At 50.2% G+C, this 15,473-nt stretch overlaps 7 protein-coding genes across 7 annotated transcripts; 3 read left to right on the top strand and 4 right to left on the bottom strand.

Moving 5' to 3' along the window:
* Window positions 1-9: 9 nt before the first annotated feature.
* On the bottom strand, window positions 10-3,204 carry F4813DRAFT_361033 (pre-mRNA splicing factor). The gene is made up of 2 exons (XM_049243479.1): window positions 2,595-3,204; window positions 10-2,492 (listed from the first exon to the last, which is right to left on the bottom strand). Exons 1-2 carry the CDS (start codon window positions 2,939-2,941, stop codon window positions 56-58), a joined length of 2,784 nt encoding a protein of 927 aa, XP_049099284.1. The 5' UTR covers window positions 2,942-3,204; the 3' UTR covers window positions 10-55.
* Window positions 3,205-3,256: 52 nt separating this feature from the next.
* F4813DRAFT_85732 (rRNA adenine dimethylase) lies at window positions 3,257-4,965 on the top strand. The gene is made up of 3 exons (XM_049248973.1): window positions 3,257-3,665; window positions 3,738-4,041; window positions 4,096-4,965. The coding sequence occupies exons 1-3, from the start codon at window positions 3,414-3,416 to the stop codon at window positions 4,695-4,697; spliced, it is 1,158 nt and encodes a 385-aa protein (XP_049099285.1). The 5' UTR covers window positions 3,257-3,413; the 3' UTR covers window positions 4,698-4,965.
* Window positions 4,852-5,839, bottom strand: F4813DRAFT_85742 (uncharacterized protein). Its single transcript, XM_049248975.1, has 3 exons — window positions 5,455-5,839; window positions 5,237-5,352; window positions 4,852-5,173 (listed from the first exon to the last, which is right to left on the bottom strand). Exons 1-3 carry the CDS (start codon window positions 5,564-5,566, stop codon window positions 5,006-5,008), a joined length of 396 nt encoding a protein of 131 aa, XP_049099286.1. The 5' UTR covers window positions 5,567-5,839; the 3' UTR covers window positions 4,852-5,005.
* Window positions 5,840-6,490: 651 nt separating this feature from the next.
* F4813DRAFT_85740 (uncharacterized protein) lies at window positions 6,491-8,442 on the top strand. The gene has a single exon (XM_049248974.1). It carries the CDS (start codon window positions 6,710-6,712, stop codon window positions 8,081-8,083), a length of 1,374 nt encoding a protein of 457 aa, XP_049099287.1. The 5' UTR covers window positions 6,491-6,709; the 3' UTR covers window positions 8,084-8,442.
* A 359-nt stretch (window positions 8,443-8,801) lies between these two features.
* On the top strand, window positions 8,802-10,124 carry F4813DRAFT_389908 (uncharacterized protein; the record flags this gene model as incomplete). Its single annotated transcript, XM_049246929.1, has 2 exons — window positions 8,802-8,981; window positions 9,120-10,124. The coding sequence occupies 2 exons, from the start codon at window positions 8,802-8,804 to the stop codon at window positions 10,122-10,124; spliced, it is 1,185 nt and encodes a 394-aa protein (XP_049099288.1).
* A 436-nt stretch (window positions 10,125-10,560) lies between these two features.
* F4813DRAFT_361042 (CNDP dipeptidase) lies at window positions 10,561-12,889 on the bottom strand. Its single transcript, XM_049243480.1, has 3 exons — window positions 12,468-12,889; window positions 10,961-12,354; window positions 10,561-10,845 (listed from the first exon to the last, which is right to left on the bottom strand). Exons 2-3 carry the CDS (start codon window positions 12,208-12,210, stop codon window positions 10,665-10,667), a joined length of 1,431 nt encoding a protein of 476 aa, XP_049099289.1. The 5' UTR covers window positions 12,211-12,354; window positions 12,468-12,889; the 3' UTR covers window positions 10,561-10,664.
* On the bottom strand, window positions 12,840-15,462 carry F4813DRAFT_361044 (uncharacterized protein). The gene has a single exon (XM_049243481.1). It carries the CDS (start codon window positions 15,196-15,198, stop codon window positions 13,006-13,008), a length of 2,193 nt encoding a protein of 730 aa, XP_049099290.1. The 5' UTR covers window positions 15,199-15,462; the 3' UTR covers window positions 12,840-13,005.
* Between the last annotated feature and the right edge of the window lie 11 nt (window positions 15,463-15,473).

The raw sequence follows: 15,473 nt of genomic DNA on the forward strand, positions 1-15,473 counted from the left end.
AATTATTTAATACATATACTAGATCTAGATACCCAGCGCAAGGAATCGCGCACCTCTAGTGCAGCTCTGCAGCAACAAGTTTCAAAATTTCCTCGACGCCCTTGCGCGCATTCTTTGGGTTCTTCGCTATAGCCTGCCAGACCTCGCCGTGCCGGGGCTCTACGCTAATACACTTGCTGACGACCTCTTCGCGCTTCTCCTGCGTCCCGTGCTCGAGCAGGAACTTGTAGTACCACGCCCAGCTATCGCCCAGGTCTGAGTCCCTCACTAGCGCTTTCTCGAACCAGTTCTGAGCCTTCTCGAGTCGTCGCTCGCCCCAGAAGATGCGCGCTACGGCTACCAGCAGCGCCGGGTCGTTATCTACCTCCTTGATCGCCTCGAGAGCCCGGGGTTTTCGCTGCGGCCGCGTTGTTAGATGCCATATCTTCTCGCTCCATAAGATACCTTGGTCTGCCTTGGGTACATCGCGGAGCGCTCGCTCCATCAGCGACTCGGCTTGTTTTGTGTTTTGCGCCCGCCTCTCCACACGCACCGACTCGCACCATAGCTCCGCGGATTTGGGCACGGCGAGGCGTGCGCGGTCGAGGACCGAACGGGCCTTGGGCAGCTGACCGAGCTTCTCTTCTAGGCGGGAGTAGAGCAACCACAGAGGCACCGATTTCGGTACTGCTTTTACCCCCGTGCTGTAGGCTTCGCGCGCTTGTAGTGGTTTGCTTAGATCTTCGTAAATTTGACCCTTCATCATCCAGAGCTTGGCAGAGGCGGGGAAGAGATTGAGCGCTTGTTGGACGAGATCCAGTGCTGCATCGAGGTCATCCAGTTGTCGTTCAAAGACGGCGCTCTTCATCCAGACGCGATCAGTCGGGGCCTCCTGCCGGGCTGTCTTTAGCAAGCCTCGTGCTTGATCGATCTGACCGTTCTCAGCCTCGAGCTTAACTGCTGCTAACCAAATATCCTCATTGTTCGGATTCTGCTGGAACGCTCTGGCTAAAACGCGACGTGCATTGTCGATCTCTCCAGCTTGCCATTTCTCCTTTGCAAGCATCATCCATAGTACTTCGCTCCGAGGCACCGCATTGACAGCTTTCTCTAGAACTTGCCATAGATCCTCTTTCGAGCCGTGGTTCCTTTCGAGATCTGCAGCTGCTAACCAAATTGTCTTGCTCGTGGGAAACACTCGAAGCGCGTATGCAAATATAGCTCGAGCCGTTTCATACATGCCCCGATTGATACTCCCACGTGCATCATCCAGCCAAGTATCTTTGCGGTCGTCATCTTCGTCGAGACCATAACCGAGGGTTTCCCGAATGATCGCGCCGCATGTGATTATAGCACCCTCCTGTTCGCACTTTTCTGCTTCTGCTATCCATTCCTCCCGTTTTGGCATCGCCGACTCCTTGACGAGGACTTGCGCAGCACGCTTCATGACGTTGACCTTTTCTCCTTGTCCTAGCTGTTCTTGCAATCTTGCAGCAGCTATCCAAATCTCGTGGGATGTCGGACAATGCTTACGAGCTTTATTTAGCACCTTCTGCGCGTTCTCGGGACTCTCAAGCCTAGCTAATGCTAGCCACAGGTCCACGGACAACGGGATGAGCTCTGTAGCTTTCGCTAAAAGTAGCCGAGCATCATCTGGGTCTTCCTCTAGGTTGACAGCCTCCTTCCATAAGGCCTCTGATTCGGGAATATGGTCTAGAGCGTGTCGTATAACTCGTTTCTTCGACCTGGTATCATCTTCTAATTTCATCGCTTCAACCCATAACCGCACTGAGCGGTTGTTCTTATGAATTGCTTGTGCCGCAATAACCTTGGCGTTGCGTCCTTCGTTAAGTCGAATGCTCTCGAGCCAGACATCCTCGTTCTTGGGGCAGTGTTCGCAACCTCGCGCGATAACATTCCGCGCTGCTACAATCTTACCAGCCAGTTCCTCAAGACGAGCGGCAGCGATCCAACCAGGGCCGTTGTTCGGGTTAGTCTTAATGACAGACTCGAGTAGTTCCCTGACCCTGTTGATATCGCCCACCTGAGCCGCGCTTTCGGGTAGTTGGGTTTTTGCTAAACTCGTTAGATAACCCTTTGGATCGACGCTTGTGGCGCTTCCCGATGTGGTACTTCCGCTCTGAGATGCTTGGTCAAGCCTGACCTGAAGGACTTTGTCTCTGGCCTGTCCGATCTTGGCAAAATTTGTCATTGTCCCATCCTGATTGCTCGAGCCGCCGGCCGTCGATGCCGCACCGTCTTCAACTATGGTGCTCCCAAGTTCGCCAGAGCTCCCCGCGGCGGCCAATACGCTATCCGGAACAGCGTAGAAGCGCTGCTGTCTCGCTTGTTTGCTCCGCCTATTCTTTCCGGTAAGATCTCCAACCTCGGGTAGCGCTGCCCATTCTTCTTCGGTAACGCTTTCCAGTCCTCTCTTCAGGTCGGCGAACTGCTGTTGAATCTTGGGGTTTTTGAGCTCGTACTCTTCTTGTTCTGCCTTTTCGCGGGCTTCCCTATTCGCGTAAAACAATCGTCGGTAATCTGCTCAAGCTAAGTTCGGGATGAATTGTGAACTAGCTGGGGATAAATTAGGAACTTGAACGAGAAGAACTAACCTTCTTGCCCTCCGACGCTTGTCCATCTTTTCATCTATCTCTCGGTATATCCTGTCTGCCTCGTCGTCATCTTTATCGTAAACTCCACCGGCGAAGAGGCCGACCTCGTTGTCAGGATCTTGATATCGGTCGTCATTGTCATCTTCCTCGTCCTTTTTGCCTGCAGCCTCGCCAAATCCCAGTTGCGCTGCACGTTTCGCAAGAGCTTCTTTGATTTGGTCTTCAGAAGGACCTTCTCTAGCTGGACCCAAGTCCGAACGCGTGGTAAAACCTGTAGCACCACGTCCTAAACCCGCGACATAGTTCTCCGGCGCTGGCTGGCTTAGGAAATCGCGTCGTCCCGTCATATTGGCTGGTCTTAAGATCAGGCTGACGGGAATACCGTTCTCGTTAAAATAATTCAAGTATCAATACGAAGGATACTATGCGACTAGATGCGTCGACATTAGCGGCAGGACAGATGTCGTTTCCAAGTTGTTGTTATTTGATTTGTATACAGTTGAAAGAATGGGAGCTTTACAATAAGAATCACTAAAAAGTATCTAAGAACGAAAGCAACGGGTCTGGCATAGCGCTAACAGGGGTGGGTCGTGGTTACAAGGATTTAGATAACGATAAAGAATTCGATAACGATAACAAGCCACTCCTAGCCACGCAACACCAAAAATCTACAAAAAAAAAAAGTTACGAAAGCTCGCGGATCGCATTGCCCCTCTGCCCTTCTACCCCTCTACCCTCAATCGACAACTCGGCGCATTCTATGTACTACGAGAAGGATATTTCATTGCCAATTCCCATTTAACCAGTCGAGGAGCGAAAATGGGCAAGGCAAAGACATCCAAACGCGGAAGCGCAAACTCGAGTCCGTACGAGCGACCAGCCAAGAGTGCAGCAACGAATAATGTCTTCAAATTCAGCAAGGACTTCGGTCAACACATTCTAAAGAATCCGGGTATCGCAGAGACCATAGTTACAAAGGCATATCTCAAACCCACAGACACTGTTCTTGAAGTCGGTCCTGGTACGGGAAATTTAACAGTCAAGATCCTCGAGCAGGCCAAGAAAGTCATTGTAAGCTCACATAGTGATTATCACTTATCGCTTGCGTAGGGAGGTCATTGAACTAATCGCAATTGCAAACAGGCGGTAGAAATGGACCCCCGAATGGCTGCCGAAACAACGAAGCGTGTGCAGGGAAAGCCGGAGCAGAAACGACTAGAAGTTCTCTTAGGAGACGTGATCAAGACTACACTTCCCCCTTTCGACGTGTGCATCTCGAATACCCCTTACCAGATCTCTTCGCCTTTAGTATTCAAGCTTCTCTCTCTCCCGAACCCACCAAGAACGTGTGTTCTCATGTTCCAGCGCGAATTCGCCCTGCGCCTTACAGCCCGGCCAAGCGATCCCCTTTATTGTCGCCTATCAGTCAATGCGCAATTCTGGGCGCGTAAGTTATCTCTAGTCTACATCTAGGAAGCGACACTAACTCTAGCTATCACAGGTATAACACACATTTTAAAAGTCGGAAGAAATAACTTTCGGCCCCCTCCTCAAGTTGATTCTAGCGTCGTCCGAATCGAGCCTAAACTCGGTTCAGAGCGTCCGAACATCAGCTTCGAGGAGTGGGACGGCATGTTGCGAGTGTGTTTCAACCGAAGAAATAAAACCTTAAGAGCTTCATGGCTTGGTAATAAAGAAGTCCTCTCTATGTTAGAGCGAAATTACCGGCTCTGGTGCGCCACAAACGATATCCCTGTGGACGATACCGTTGCAGAAGAGGAAGAAGACGACAACGAGGAAATGGAGGTTGACGAGAACGTGCCGCCTAGCGCTGGCGACGAAGAGGAGTGGGGTGGCATCATGGATGTTGACGAAGCAGATGACGACACGCCGTCGTTCTTTAAGGAGGCCATGAAGACCGAGATACCGAAGACAAAAAGCAAGCGGAAGAAGACGAGAGTCGCCTTATTAATTAGGGAAAAAGTCCGAAAGGTCCTAGAAGACGTGACCGAGCTTGCTGACAAGAGAAGTGGGAAATGCGACGAGAATGATTTCTTGCGCCTTCTAGCGGCTTTCAACGCAGAAGGGATTCATTTCTCATAATCTGTTAGGCTATGCAGCAACGCATATACAACATATGATTTACGATAGTCAGGCGTCTTTGGGGATTACGGCTCATACGCATAGGGCATTAGGAGTTACGGCTTTGCGAGGACTTGAACAACAAGCGAAAATTTCGTACTTGATATGCTGCCCACTAGAGAGCTAGCAATGAGGATAATTATGATGATGCGTATAGACGTCAATCGTATAGAATAATCCGTTCGGCCATTTTGGATGATCCTCCGTCATCAAACCCGACCCTAATCCCATGTCACCTAAACCAGAACAACGAGCACCCGCCGACCCGTTTACTTTCCGCCGAACCAGCTAGAGATGCCACTCTTGGCCTTGGACGCTTCGGTTTCGACCTTCTTGTCGAACTCGTCCACCTTCTTTAGAGCAGCGGCCTTGGCATCCTTTGCGTAGGCCTCGGCATCAGCAGCCGCCTTTCGCAGCTCGGATTCTGTCTTGTGAATCTGTTTATCGAAGAATCATTAGAAACCGCGGACAGGACGTTGCGAGATACGACTTTTACTTACAGTCTTGTCGACCTTTGCGCCGGCTTCAGCGCCGTACTTCTCGACGTCTTTCTTAGCCTGATCTCCTCGACCGGGCAGCTCTGATTTGAACTGGGCAGAAATTCTGTGAGCGTCGGCTGTATATATATGTTAGTTGACATTGTGTATAGTATTGGGACGTTGCGGGAATTATCGTAATCCATGACGATATCTAGAAAGAGGTCTTGAGCATGCCATACCTTCAGCGTTCTTCTGGGCAACTTTGGTGTTGCCGCCGGCGCTATACAGGTAGTAACCAATACCACCTGCAGCCGTCAGGCCGAGGACGAGGGGCAGTCTGGATCTCGACATTATAGATTTTTTGGTATGTACCTCGTAGGTAGGTTTGTTTTAATCGATGAGTCGGAAATCAAGAACTATCCAGATATCCGGATCTTATAAGTCCTCTAAGGATATAAAAGTTGGTGATAAAAGTTGAAGTTATTGGAAGTTATTGGACTGAAACAGTTTAAGGAGGGACAAGAGTCAATTGACTAGGACGAATCACTACTTCGGCGCAATATATAAACATACGACTTAGGCTCTAGGCGCTTCCCTACCTTCTACCTCATGGCGATTCGTTTAGAGGGCTACTCTTACTCTATTAGGTCCTGGGTAGTTGCTCCATTGTCACAAGATACATGATGACGTAGCTCATCTCGAATGCGGGTGGGGAAAAAGGTGTAACAATGATGAGAGACTTGGGGGAGACTTAGTATAAGCTGTAAATATAGCGATACAGCCAAGTTCCCTCCAAGTCTCTCTCTGTCTGGCCTAGTTCTGTAGTTCGATACCCCACATTCGAAGCCGTTTCAGTCGCGACCGTGACAGCGTGATAACCTTGCTTCAAATTCTCAGCATGGGTACTTCGTACAAATTTTATTATGGAATCCCGTCATGGATTAGTTATTCTCGAATTACATCATCAACTACATTCCTAATACCTACCTACCTAGGTATCGTGAAATCTAATTTTGGATGTCTGCGCTGCCTAGAAGCTCGACAACTCATTTATTAAGCAAAAGATATTTGCGTAATTTTTATGCTTGAGGCTCAGCGAGCTTAGAGCTACAAGTTTATAATTTACTAATCGTGACCGTTAACCGCTAACCAGCTACTGCTATCAATTGGCTTTAGTGTGTCAATTCCTATCTAGCTTACAGCTTGCAGCTTGCAGCTTGTTTTTAGCCTCCTTCGTCATCGATGTTAGCTATCCGGCGCAGATATTTTAGCTTCTTAGCTTAACCTTGGATAGCACCGTCTCGTCTACTTCCCCTCTCACCACCGATAATTGTCATCTTCTAGCTCACAGGTACGCTCTGGTAAGACGCAAACATCAGTTGTGCTTCTTAGTCAAGACTCAATTACAACTAATGCTTTCTCACCCACTTCGCTCTTATGTCATTATCAACTAGACACCGATTTCCATTATGCTGGATCTGTTCATATTAAACGATGCCCAAAACCAACGCGCGTCTGCGCAGCTCTCGTCGTGCTCCTTCGCTGAAAGATGGCGATATCGATCATGAAATTAGTCTGGTTGACCACTCAGCACCGATCGAAGCACCTCAGTCTCCTACCCCCGAAACGGCCAATGATATCGACGCGTCTATTTCAAACCAACCCCTAATTTCATCCGATAGCAAAGCTCCGTCTACCCAGCCTCCTGAAGCGGGAGATGTCCAACCGAAAAACAGTGACCCCGACGAGGCAGGTCCCTCGGGCGAACGTGATACCTCTCAAGCTTCTGCACAGGATGCCGACGGCTCGGTGATCGGGAAAAAGCCCATCTCGAAAGAGAATGGCCTGAAGAAGACTCTTAGCAAAAATAAGCCCCATCCGCGTCCGTCTAAAGAGGCCGAAACAGAAATTGATATACTGTACGAGAACCAACGTGGGGGGTTCCTTTGTGGCATCCCTCTATTCTCTTCCGCGGCGTTGGGCAACTTGGATCCCCCACCTTGGACCAACTTTGTTCACAGGCCGAGCCCGACAGGCATAGATACAGCCCAAGTGCCGGACCCGAGCTGGGAATGGGCCTGGCCTGAGTGGCGCATAAATCGGGACGAGACTATACAGACCGACAGTGACGGCTGGGAGTACTCGTTTATGTTCTTTAAGAAATTCTCGTGGCATGGCCCTAAGTGGTACAATTCATTCGTGCGGAGGAGGGCTTGGATCAGAAGACGAATAAAAAAGGGTCACGGATATCAGACGAACGACCCACACATGAGCCATGAGTATTTCTCAATAACTCCTGCGAAAATGGAGACAGGACGAACGAGTGTCAATCAGATGGCAGCTCGAGTATCCCAGGAAACGTCCCGGAAATCGAGAGATACTAGGCAGGATGAAGATGGCGCAGTAGCTATGGTGGACATAACGACAACCGACGAGCTGATGCTAATTTTGAGGAAGTCCCGCATCGACCGAGAGAAGCTCGAGGCCATAGAAAACTGCATTGAGCATTGCACAGATGATTTGCAGAAATTGCAAGACTACATGCACGAGATCATGTCTTTGTTTGTGTTCCAGGCAACCCGGAAGCTTCTCTTAGCACGGCTCATACAACTTCACGACGATCAAGTGGAGTCAGAACAGAAAGGGACGTCTCTTGCTACGCAACAAAGGGCCGAAAACCTGGCCGCGGCTATTAAGCACGCCGACGAGGAAGTCCGAAGGCTAGAATATTGGAGCGATATCAAAGGGATGGCAGAGAGTGGCGAGTCTAGAGGTGCTGTGGACTGCGGGAAAGGATGGGATCGTGACTGGGCAGGCCTCGACAAGAGTGGTCCAAGAGGCGTTAGGGGGGACGACAAGCTTCCGTAATGGGTTTTATCTGCTTTATCATAAACATACCACAGCATTATGCATGGGGTTCGGGAGCAAACGGTTTTTATCTGGGATACTATTCGTAAGGTGTTATCGGTTGGGCAGGAGATAAATATGCCGTACTACATAATATATCGAAATCAGCCCCGACAGACTATCGTCTACTATTTGAGGTTTTTGGCGGATTATCAATTCAAAGGCTAGCTGCTTGCCTCGGGGGGCGCACAGGGGCTTGGCTTACCTACTTCGAGGAAGGATGCCAATGCGGTGCTATCACCGATCCACGAGTCAGTAAATAATATAAATGATAAACAAGGAGGCGAATATAAATACATAGATACCCGATTCCTACACACAATCACGTCATATATTACAACTTGTGGCTGCAGGGATTTCAATAATGGCACGCAGGGAATTTCAGATGGCGTTCGAGACCGTCGTATTTCGGGCTAGGCTGACTTCGCCTCGTAGCTGATACGACCGAAGCTGCGGGAATATGGGTGCTTTGTGTTGCGATCTAGATTCCTAGCGGAGATAAGCATCCTAGAGAGAGAGAAGGATTGAGGGAACGAGCTCGTAAGATGGCCGGCTTATATGAGAGATTATATATCCCTCCTATTCGTAAGTCGGGAACTGTTGAGGTTGGATAAGCTGTTACATTACATATTAACGATTTATTACCTATATTAACAATTTATTTTATTCTTAATACACGATGGCCCTCTCGCAAGTAACAATGGGTATACATCCCCTAGGATCCGGGCGTCCTTCTCCTGCTAGGATTACGTCGACACTTGACACTCAGGTTCTAGCGGGTAAGGGCAGGATAGCGGCTAGCAAACAATGGGCAGACGAGCCATGGCCGCTTATCGAGCCGCCGTCTCGGACTCGACGTGTATGATTTTGCTTTCCATTTCCCTGTCCCTTTCCCTCCCCTCTCCTCCATAATCATCACACCCGCCCAAGCCTCTTCTATATACCACCCAGTACCCACCTGCCTACACATGCTAACCATGCCTACATTCCTATACAGACCGGACATCCGGCGCAACACATCGCCAACGAGGTAGCGCACACACACAACGCGATGCTGCGCGGCCTCAACGCGCTATATCTACAAGCTCCGTTTATACAGAGGCCCGCGGACGTAGCTGACTTCTGCTTTCTGGCACACGTGTGGGCTGCTTGGGTCAGGGACTATCATAGCCACAGGGAGGGCGTTATGATACCCAAGTTTGAGGAGGCGTTGGGGTTGGAAAGGGGGGGTTTGAGGGTGGCTTTGACTTTTGCTAAGGGTGAGGGCGAGGGCGAGGGCGAGGGCGAAGGTGAGGGAAAATGGATCGGGGATAAGAATGGGAAGGGCAAGGGCAAGGGCAAGGAGAAGGAAGGAGAGGGAGAAGGGGGAGAATATAACTCAGAGGAAAACATACCGGCGCTGTTACAAAACATCCTCAACTATACCGCCGCAACACACGCCGACCCGTCCTCCTACTCCCCCTCAACCCTACAATCCCTCCTATCTTCTCTTGCCAACCCCCTCGTCCCGCACCTGCACAGCCAAATCCCCCTCCTCCAACAGATGCAAGATCTCTGCCTAGCCCTCGACTCCCCCCTATCGTCCACACCCCAATCCCAATCCCAATCCCACTCCCATTCCCACTCCTCATCCACCACACACTCCCCCTCCTCCACCCCCCCATCAACCCGCCCCTCCACCCGCCCCTCCTCCCTGCGCTCCCCCTCCTCCGGCCCCGCCAAATCCACCCTCCTGACCAAAACCCACCTCGCCGCCACCACCGCCTTCAGCGCCTCCCTGGACCCCTTTACCGCGCTGCCCATGGTCGTGCGCCTGCGCGACATCACGTACGACGGCCGCACCCACGACGGCGGCGTCTGGCCGCGCCTCTCCGTCCCCGCCCTCCACGCCGTCGCCGACCGCCTGTCCCCCAAACACGCCGGCGCCTGGCGCTTCCTGCCGTGCGACGTGTGGGGGCGGCCGAGGGAGTTGGAGTTTCTTGCGGAGCCGGAGCGGGCTTGAATGCTGGATGGATGGGAGGGAGGGAGGGAGGGAGGATTGGTTTGTGTGTATTCCCATCCCATACATAAATTTAAAAAGGGGGTGGGGCTGTGGATATACTAGGAAGTAGGCATGTGAATAGATATAGATTTATAGATTTGTTATATAAGAATACGTCAGACTTGGGCATGTATATTCAGGATGAGTATAACCATTATTATCGTATAGTGAGATGTTGTTTTCCATATCACTTTAAGGGTAGGTTGGACTTTTATACGATATCAATTGCTTGCTTCATGTACCTACGGGCAATGAGATAATTCAGGGGGAGGAATAATTCAGGGGGGGGGGAGGGGGGTAATTCAGGGGGGACACTCACCCACGTGTCAAGTCACGATTTACTCAACGCTCTATCCCCTATTTCATTTCACTTCACTTTAATTGCTCCTGTCTCGTCTTTTTCATCATGGTATCATCTATAATTCGTCACGTCTCATTACCGCGTCATGCCGTAACTACTACTCTACACTTAGACACCTTACCTGCTCCACAACTCAATACTTACTGCTGCGGCTCCTCCGCAACGTAGTGCAGGTACGCGCCCAGCAGTTTGATGCCCTCGATGTAATTCTTCTTGTCCAGCTTCTCGTTGATCGAGTGTGCGCCATCCGTAGAGCTGCCCATAGGTAATAGTAACACGTTCTTGCCCGTGCATTGCTCGAATGTTAGGGTAATGGGGATACTATGTCGACACGTTAGCTCTCAGCCCAGGCTTGGAAGGATGTACTTTTTCCTCTATTTATATCATATCGGCGGAAGGCAAAGAATAAAGGAGGGCAAGAGGCTTGACGGCTTACCTTCCACCCTCGCGCGTGAAATCCGGCTCCACACCCCACACCCTCTCGACGGCCTTGCTAGCGGCACGGAAGTTCCAGTGGTTAGGGCTAGCCGCCCACCAGTTACCCGTGTGGATGGGGTACACCCTGAGGGTGTTCTTGCTGCCGAGCGTTGCGAACGTGTTCTTGACGTGCTTGGCTACCAACTCGTTCACCTTCTCGATCTCCATGTTGGGCACGATACGGATGGAGAACTTGCCGATAACCTTAGCGGGGATCACCGTCTTAGCTCCCGGAGCCGAGAATGCGCCTTCAACGCCGTGGATCGACAGCGATGGGTATCGCCACCGCGCCATCAGGGTCGATTTGGTGTCCTCAAAGATAGTCGTCTTGGACCCTAGAGACTCTTGTAGCGTTTCCATCGTGAACGAGATACCATCGTACAGCGTTTCCTCTTCCTTCGTGACAGGGGCTACCTGGTCCATAATGCCCGGGATTAAGATCTTACCGTGCGTATCGACCAGGCTGGCGAGCACGCGCACCAGGTCTGTCATGGGCTCCTGTGCCGTGCCGCCGAACACTCCGCTGTGTAGGTCCGCACCGGGACCCGAGATCTCTATGCCGTAGTAGTTGCAACCCCGCAGACCGTACGTTAGGCACGGCTTCTCGGTACCTAGCCAGTAGTTGTCGCTGATGCAAACAGCGTCGGCATCGGCGAAGTAGCCTTTGCCTTCCTTTTGGATAAGTTCCTCCAGGCCCTCAGATCCGTACTCCTCCATACCCTCGAAACACATAAGCAGGTTGACGGGGAAGTCGACGCCGGCCTTCTGGTGTGCTTCGATAGCATTCAGCCAACCTAGAACCGGGCCCTTGTCATCCGTGCTACCACGTCCAAACATGCGGCCGTCCTCGCCGACGCTTAGAGTGAAGGGCTCAGTGGCCCAACCATCGCTCTTATCAGCGGGCTGTACATCGTAGTGTCCGTAGACGAGGATAGTGCGCTTGCTCTTATCGCTCCCGTAACGGGCGAGAATTGCGGGGGGGAGGTCGAGCGCTGGGTTGTCAGGCTGCTTGCCGAGGGGCCGGAGCTCGACACTAGCACCTAGGGTCTTGAGCTCGTCGGCCAGGAAGTGGGCCATGCGGACGACATCAGGTCGGCGGGCAGCCTCCGAGGAGACGGAAGGGATAGCAACGGCTTTGCTGAGACGCTCGATGAAGTGGGACGACAGGGAGTCGACCTGGGAAAAGAAGCCGTCGATTTGAGGCGCCATCTTGCGGGATTGGTGAGCTCGAAGGGCGGGGGTCAGGTATGTTCTTCTTACGGGGGATTTAAAAGTAAGTGAGGAGGGAACAGCTGGTCTTATACGTCTTATATGTCTTGTATACGAAGACGATGCTGGGGTTCTCAGATCAGCCTGTCTCAGATGCGTCAGTGGACTTGATAGTCGCGTGAGAAGAGTGCGGGGCATTTGAGGATTGGAGGGGCGAATGGAAGACGGGATATTGTAAGTTTGTAAGTACCACATACATAATGAGAAGGTTGGAGCTAAGAGCTAAAATAATTGGGCTGTACTAGAAGTAGAAGGTACCTACCTGCCTACTTATCACAGTACATAAAATAGAGAACGGTTATTGATGGCTTTGATACCGCTTGCCGCTACTGTATCGTACCTACCCTCTTATACCCTTCCTAGGTAGGTATTTAGATTGTGCATTTAAGAAGCTGTAGGCAAACCACAGGCAAACCACCGGCAAAGCCCCGACATATACTAATGCATTATGCACCAACGTATCTAATCGTTATACAACGTCTTCCAAACTTACCTATAACTATACCCATATTTAGTTTATTCTTTCTTATAATTACCTAGGTTAGGTTGGATTTACCTACAATAGGTATTATACATACAAACATATATACACAAACATATATACACAAACATATATACAGATCGTCATCGTTAATACATATAACCCCTATGTATCCAGTCCTTTTTTTCCCAGCCTCCTTTTTATAATGTTACAGTATCAGGTACAGAATCATCCCCCGCGAAGAAATATAGATATTACTTCGAGAGTCTGGAGGCCTTAGTCGAACCTTCAGCTTTGGATAATGGCAATGGGACCGAGAGCGACTCTCTCATCGATTTCGACGGAGTTGTGAGTAGCCCATTCTTTCGAAGTTGATGAATCATCATATCCATCTCAAGGGCTTCTTCGAGCTTATCTAAAAATGAAGCCTTTAATTTCATGCCTTGTGTCTGCTCGACATATTTATATATCATGTGCTCCACCTTGAGGCTATCTGAATGAATCGCCCGCATCTCCGTTAATTCTCTCTGCCCGAAGATTACGTCTTCCCATGCCTTCAAGAAAGCCCACCGGACGCTCAAATGCTGTCCTTGAGTAAGAAGTTTTGTCAGGGTGTACCGCAGCTTAGGTGTTGTACGACGAGCAAGAGCCGCATATCTTAATATCACTCGAAGCATGTTAGGGTACCGTCTCTTCCAAGCTGCTCCAAATAGCAGATTGTAAGTATCCGCATGGAGTGCCAGCCTTGGCCAGCGCGTTAATATCGACTTGAAGATGGTTATTTGTTGTGCGAAGCTTTTCGTATGGGTCAACATTGTGTTTATGGTGACAGTGTTGGGTGATGTGATGCCCGTGGCATAGATGAGATCTAACAAGGCATTACAAGCATCCAAATTCCTATACGCCCCGAGCACGTCTATGATCCTATTGACGGTAATGGTGTCTAGCCATCTAGAACCGTACTTTTGATCTTGTTCGCGTACGAATGCCTGTACATCAAATTCAGTCGAAATATGACGTTCGAGATCAATAATTGCCATCTGTCTACCTATTGCGCAAAGTATTGACGGGTTGCGGTTAAGCCCTTTGCTTCTCAATCTCGCAACAATATAACGCTTGAGAGCCGGGCTTTGTATCATCTCCAAGAAAGCGACCCAAGAACGGCCCTGCGGAGCGTAACCTTTCCGGACCATCGCTCTTAGTATGCTATTAAAACCGTCAAGGTCGCCGGCCTTGGACGCGCTAATGAGAAATATATTGAATATCTCAGCATCCATGGAGAAGTTGAGCATTTCCGTTTGGCTGAAGATGGTTCGGGATGCTTGACGAAAACCGCTGCCTCTAGATTCGATAAAATTGATAGCCATTTTCAAAGCAGACAACGAGGCGGCTGATCTAGTATGTTCCGAGGTGAACAGATCGGTGAGTAGAGAAACAACAGTTTCCTGATGGTCGGGGAATTCTGGATACAATGATCGAGCCAGGCGCGTCGGAACCCGCCCATGGACCAAAGCAGCAACGTATTTCTCAAAGGAATCTTGAGTCCATTCTGTGGGGCGGTTGATTTCGTCAGCCCGCCTGGTCAGGCGGTAACCCTTGTACTTGACAAAGTTCGAGAGGGAGGGTTGCAAAGTTAATGTCTTGTCGTCGACCGCAACCTCCCCATCCCCTAGGAGTCGAATTCCCGGCCGCTTTCCTGTTGCACCCTTCCATACATCCAACAGTAGGGATTCCATGGTTGGATCGGACACCCTAACAGCGGTAATCTTGCCTACTACCCCTAAGATATCCAGAAGTGACTTTCGGACCGAGTCTTCAGAGCCGGATAGACTAAGAATAAGTTCGCCATTTTCGGGGTTTATTTCTTCGATTCGGACGAGGCTTTCGTTCCTACGGCAGATCTGAGAAATATGGGTATCTGGTTCTGAGAGTACTGCACGGGCTTCGGCTGCTGCACCCTTCCCTATAATAAGTTGAAAATATAATATTTCTCTGATGTCGATTGTATGCCGTAGCATGAAATCGAAGGTCGAATGCCAACTGCTCGAAGGTTTCGAAGAGGCTTCATGCGCACTATCATATAGATGTTGTCTCGCAGCGCTACGTCGATGCTTGCGCAAGCTACGGAGCGATTCTTCCTTGGTGGGATATCGAACCGGTCTCTTCACAAGTTCGGGTGTCTTCGGTTGGAAGCCGGACCTTTTCTTAATGACCCGTCTGCGCAACGCTCTGATAACGAACGACTGTGATTTTCCCTTTAAAAGTTCATTCAACATATCCTTGCTCGTGAGCTCCGTTTTCGTATCCTCATGTGTAGTCGAGATCCATCGAGGTAGGCTTGATTCTTGATGGAATGGATTGCGCTGCTCCCTGGGAATCAGGGAGAGCCCGCTGACACGAGTTGTGTAACTTCGAGCTCTCCATAGTGATTTGATCCCCAGGGACATGAGCTATAAATATAGCATCCTCTGCTATGTTAGGCCTGGTCCCTTTGTATGAGGGTTATGGTAGATGCAACGGCATGTGACACGCAACAAATTTTGTTAGAGCTTATCTTCAAGTGGGAACGTTGATTGCCCGCGAGGTGGAACCCGGCCGGCAGTTCGGCTCTTCTTAATCCGCCTTTATTCTTAAAAGTTCCAATTACTGGGCAGTTCCAATTAACTACCTACCTACCTAGGTACCTAACCTAGGTAGGTACAAGGTTATGTATTGTACTTTA

This window comes from Daldinia decipiens (assembly GCF_022478715.1).
Source record: "Daldinia decipiens strain CBS 113046 unplaced genomic scaffold F4813scaffold_18, whole genome shotgun sequence".
NCBI lineage: Eukaryota > Fungi > Ascomycota > Sordariomycetes > Xylariales > Hypoxylaceae > Daldinia > Daldinia decipiens.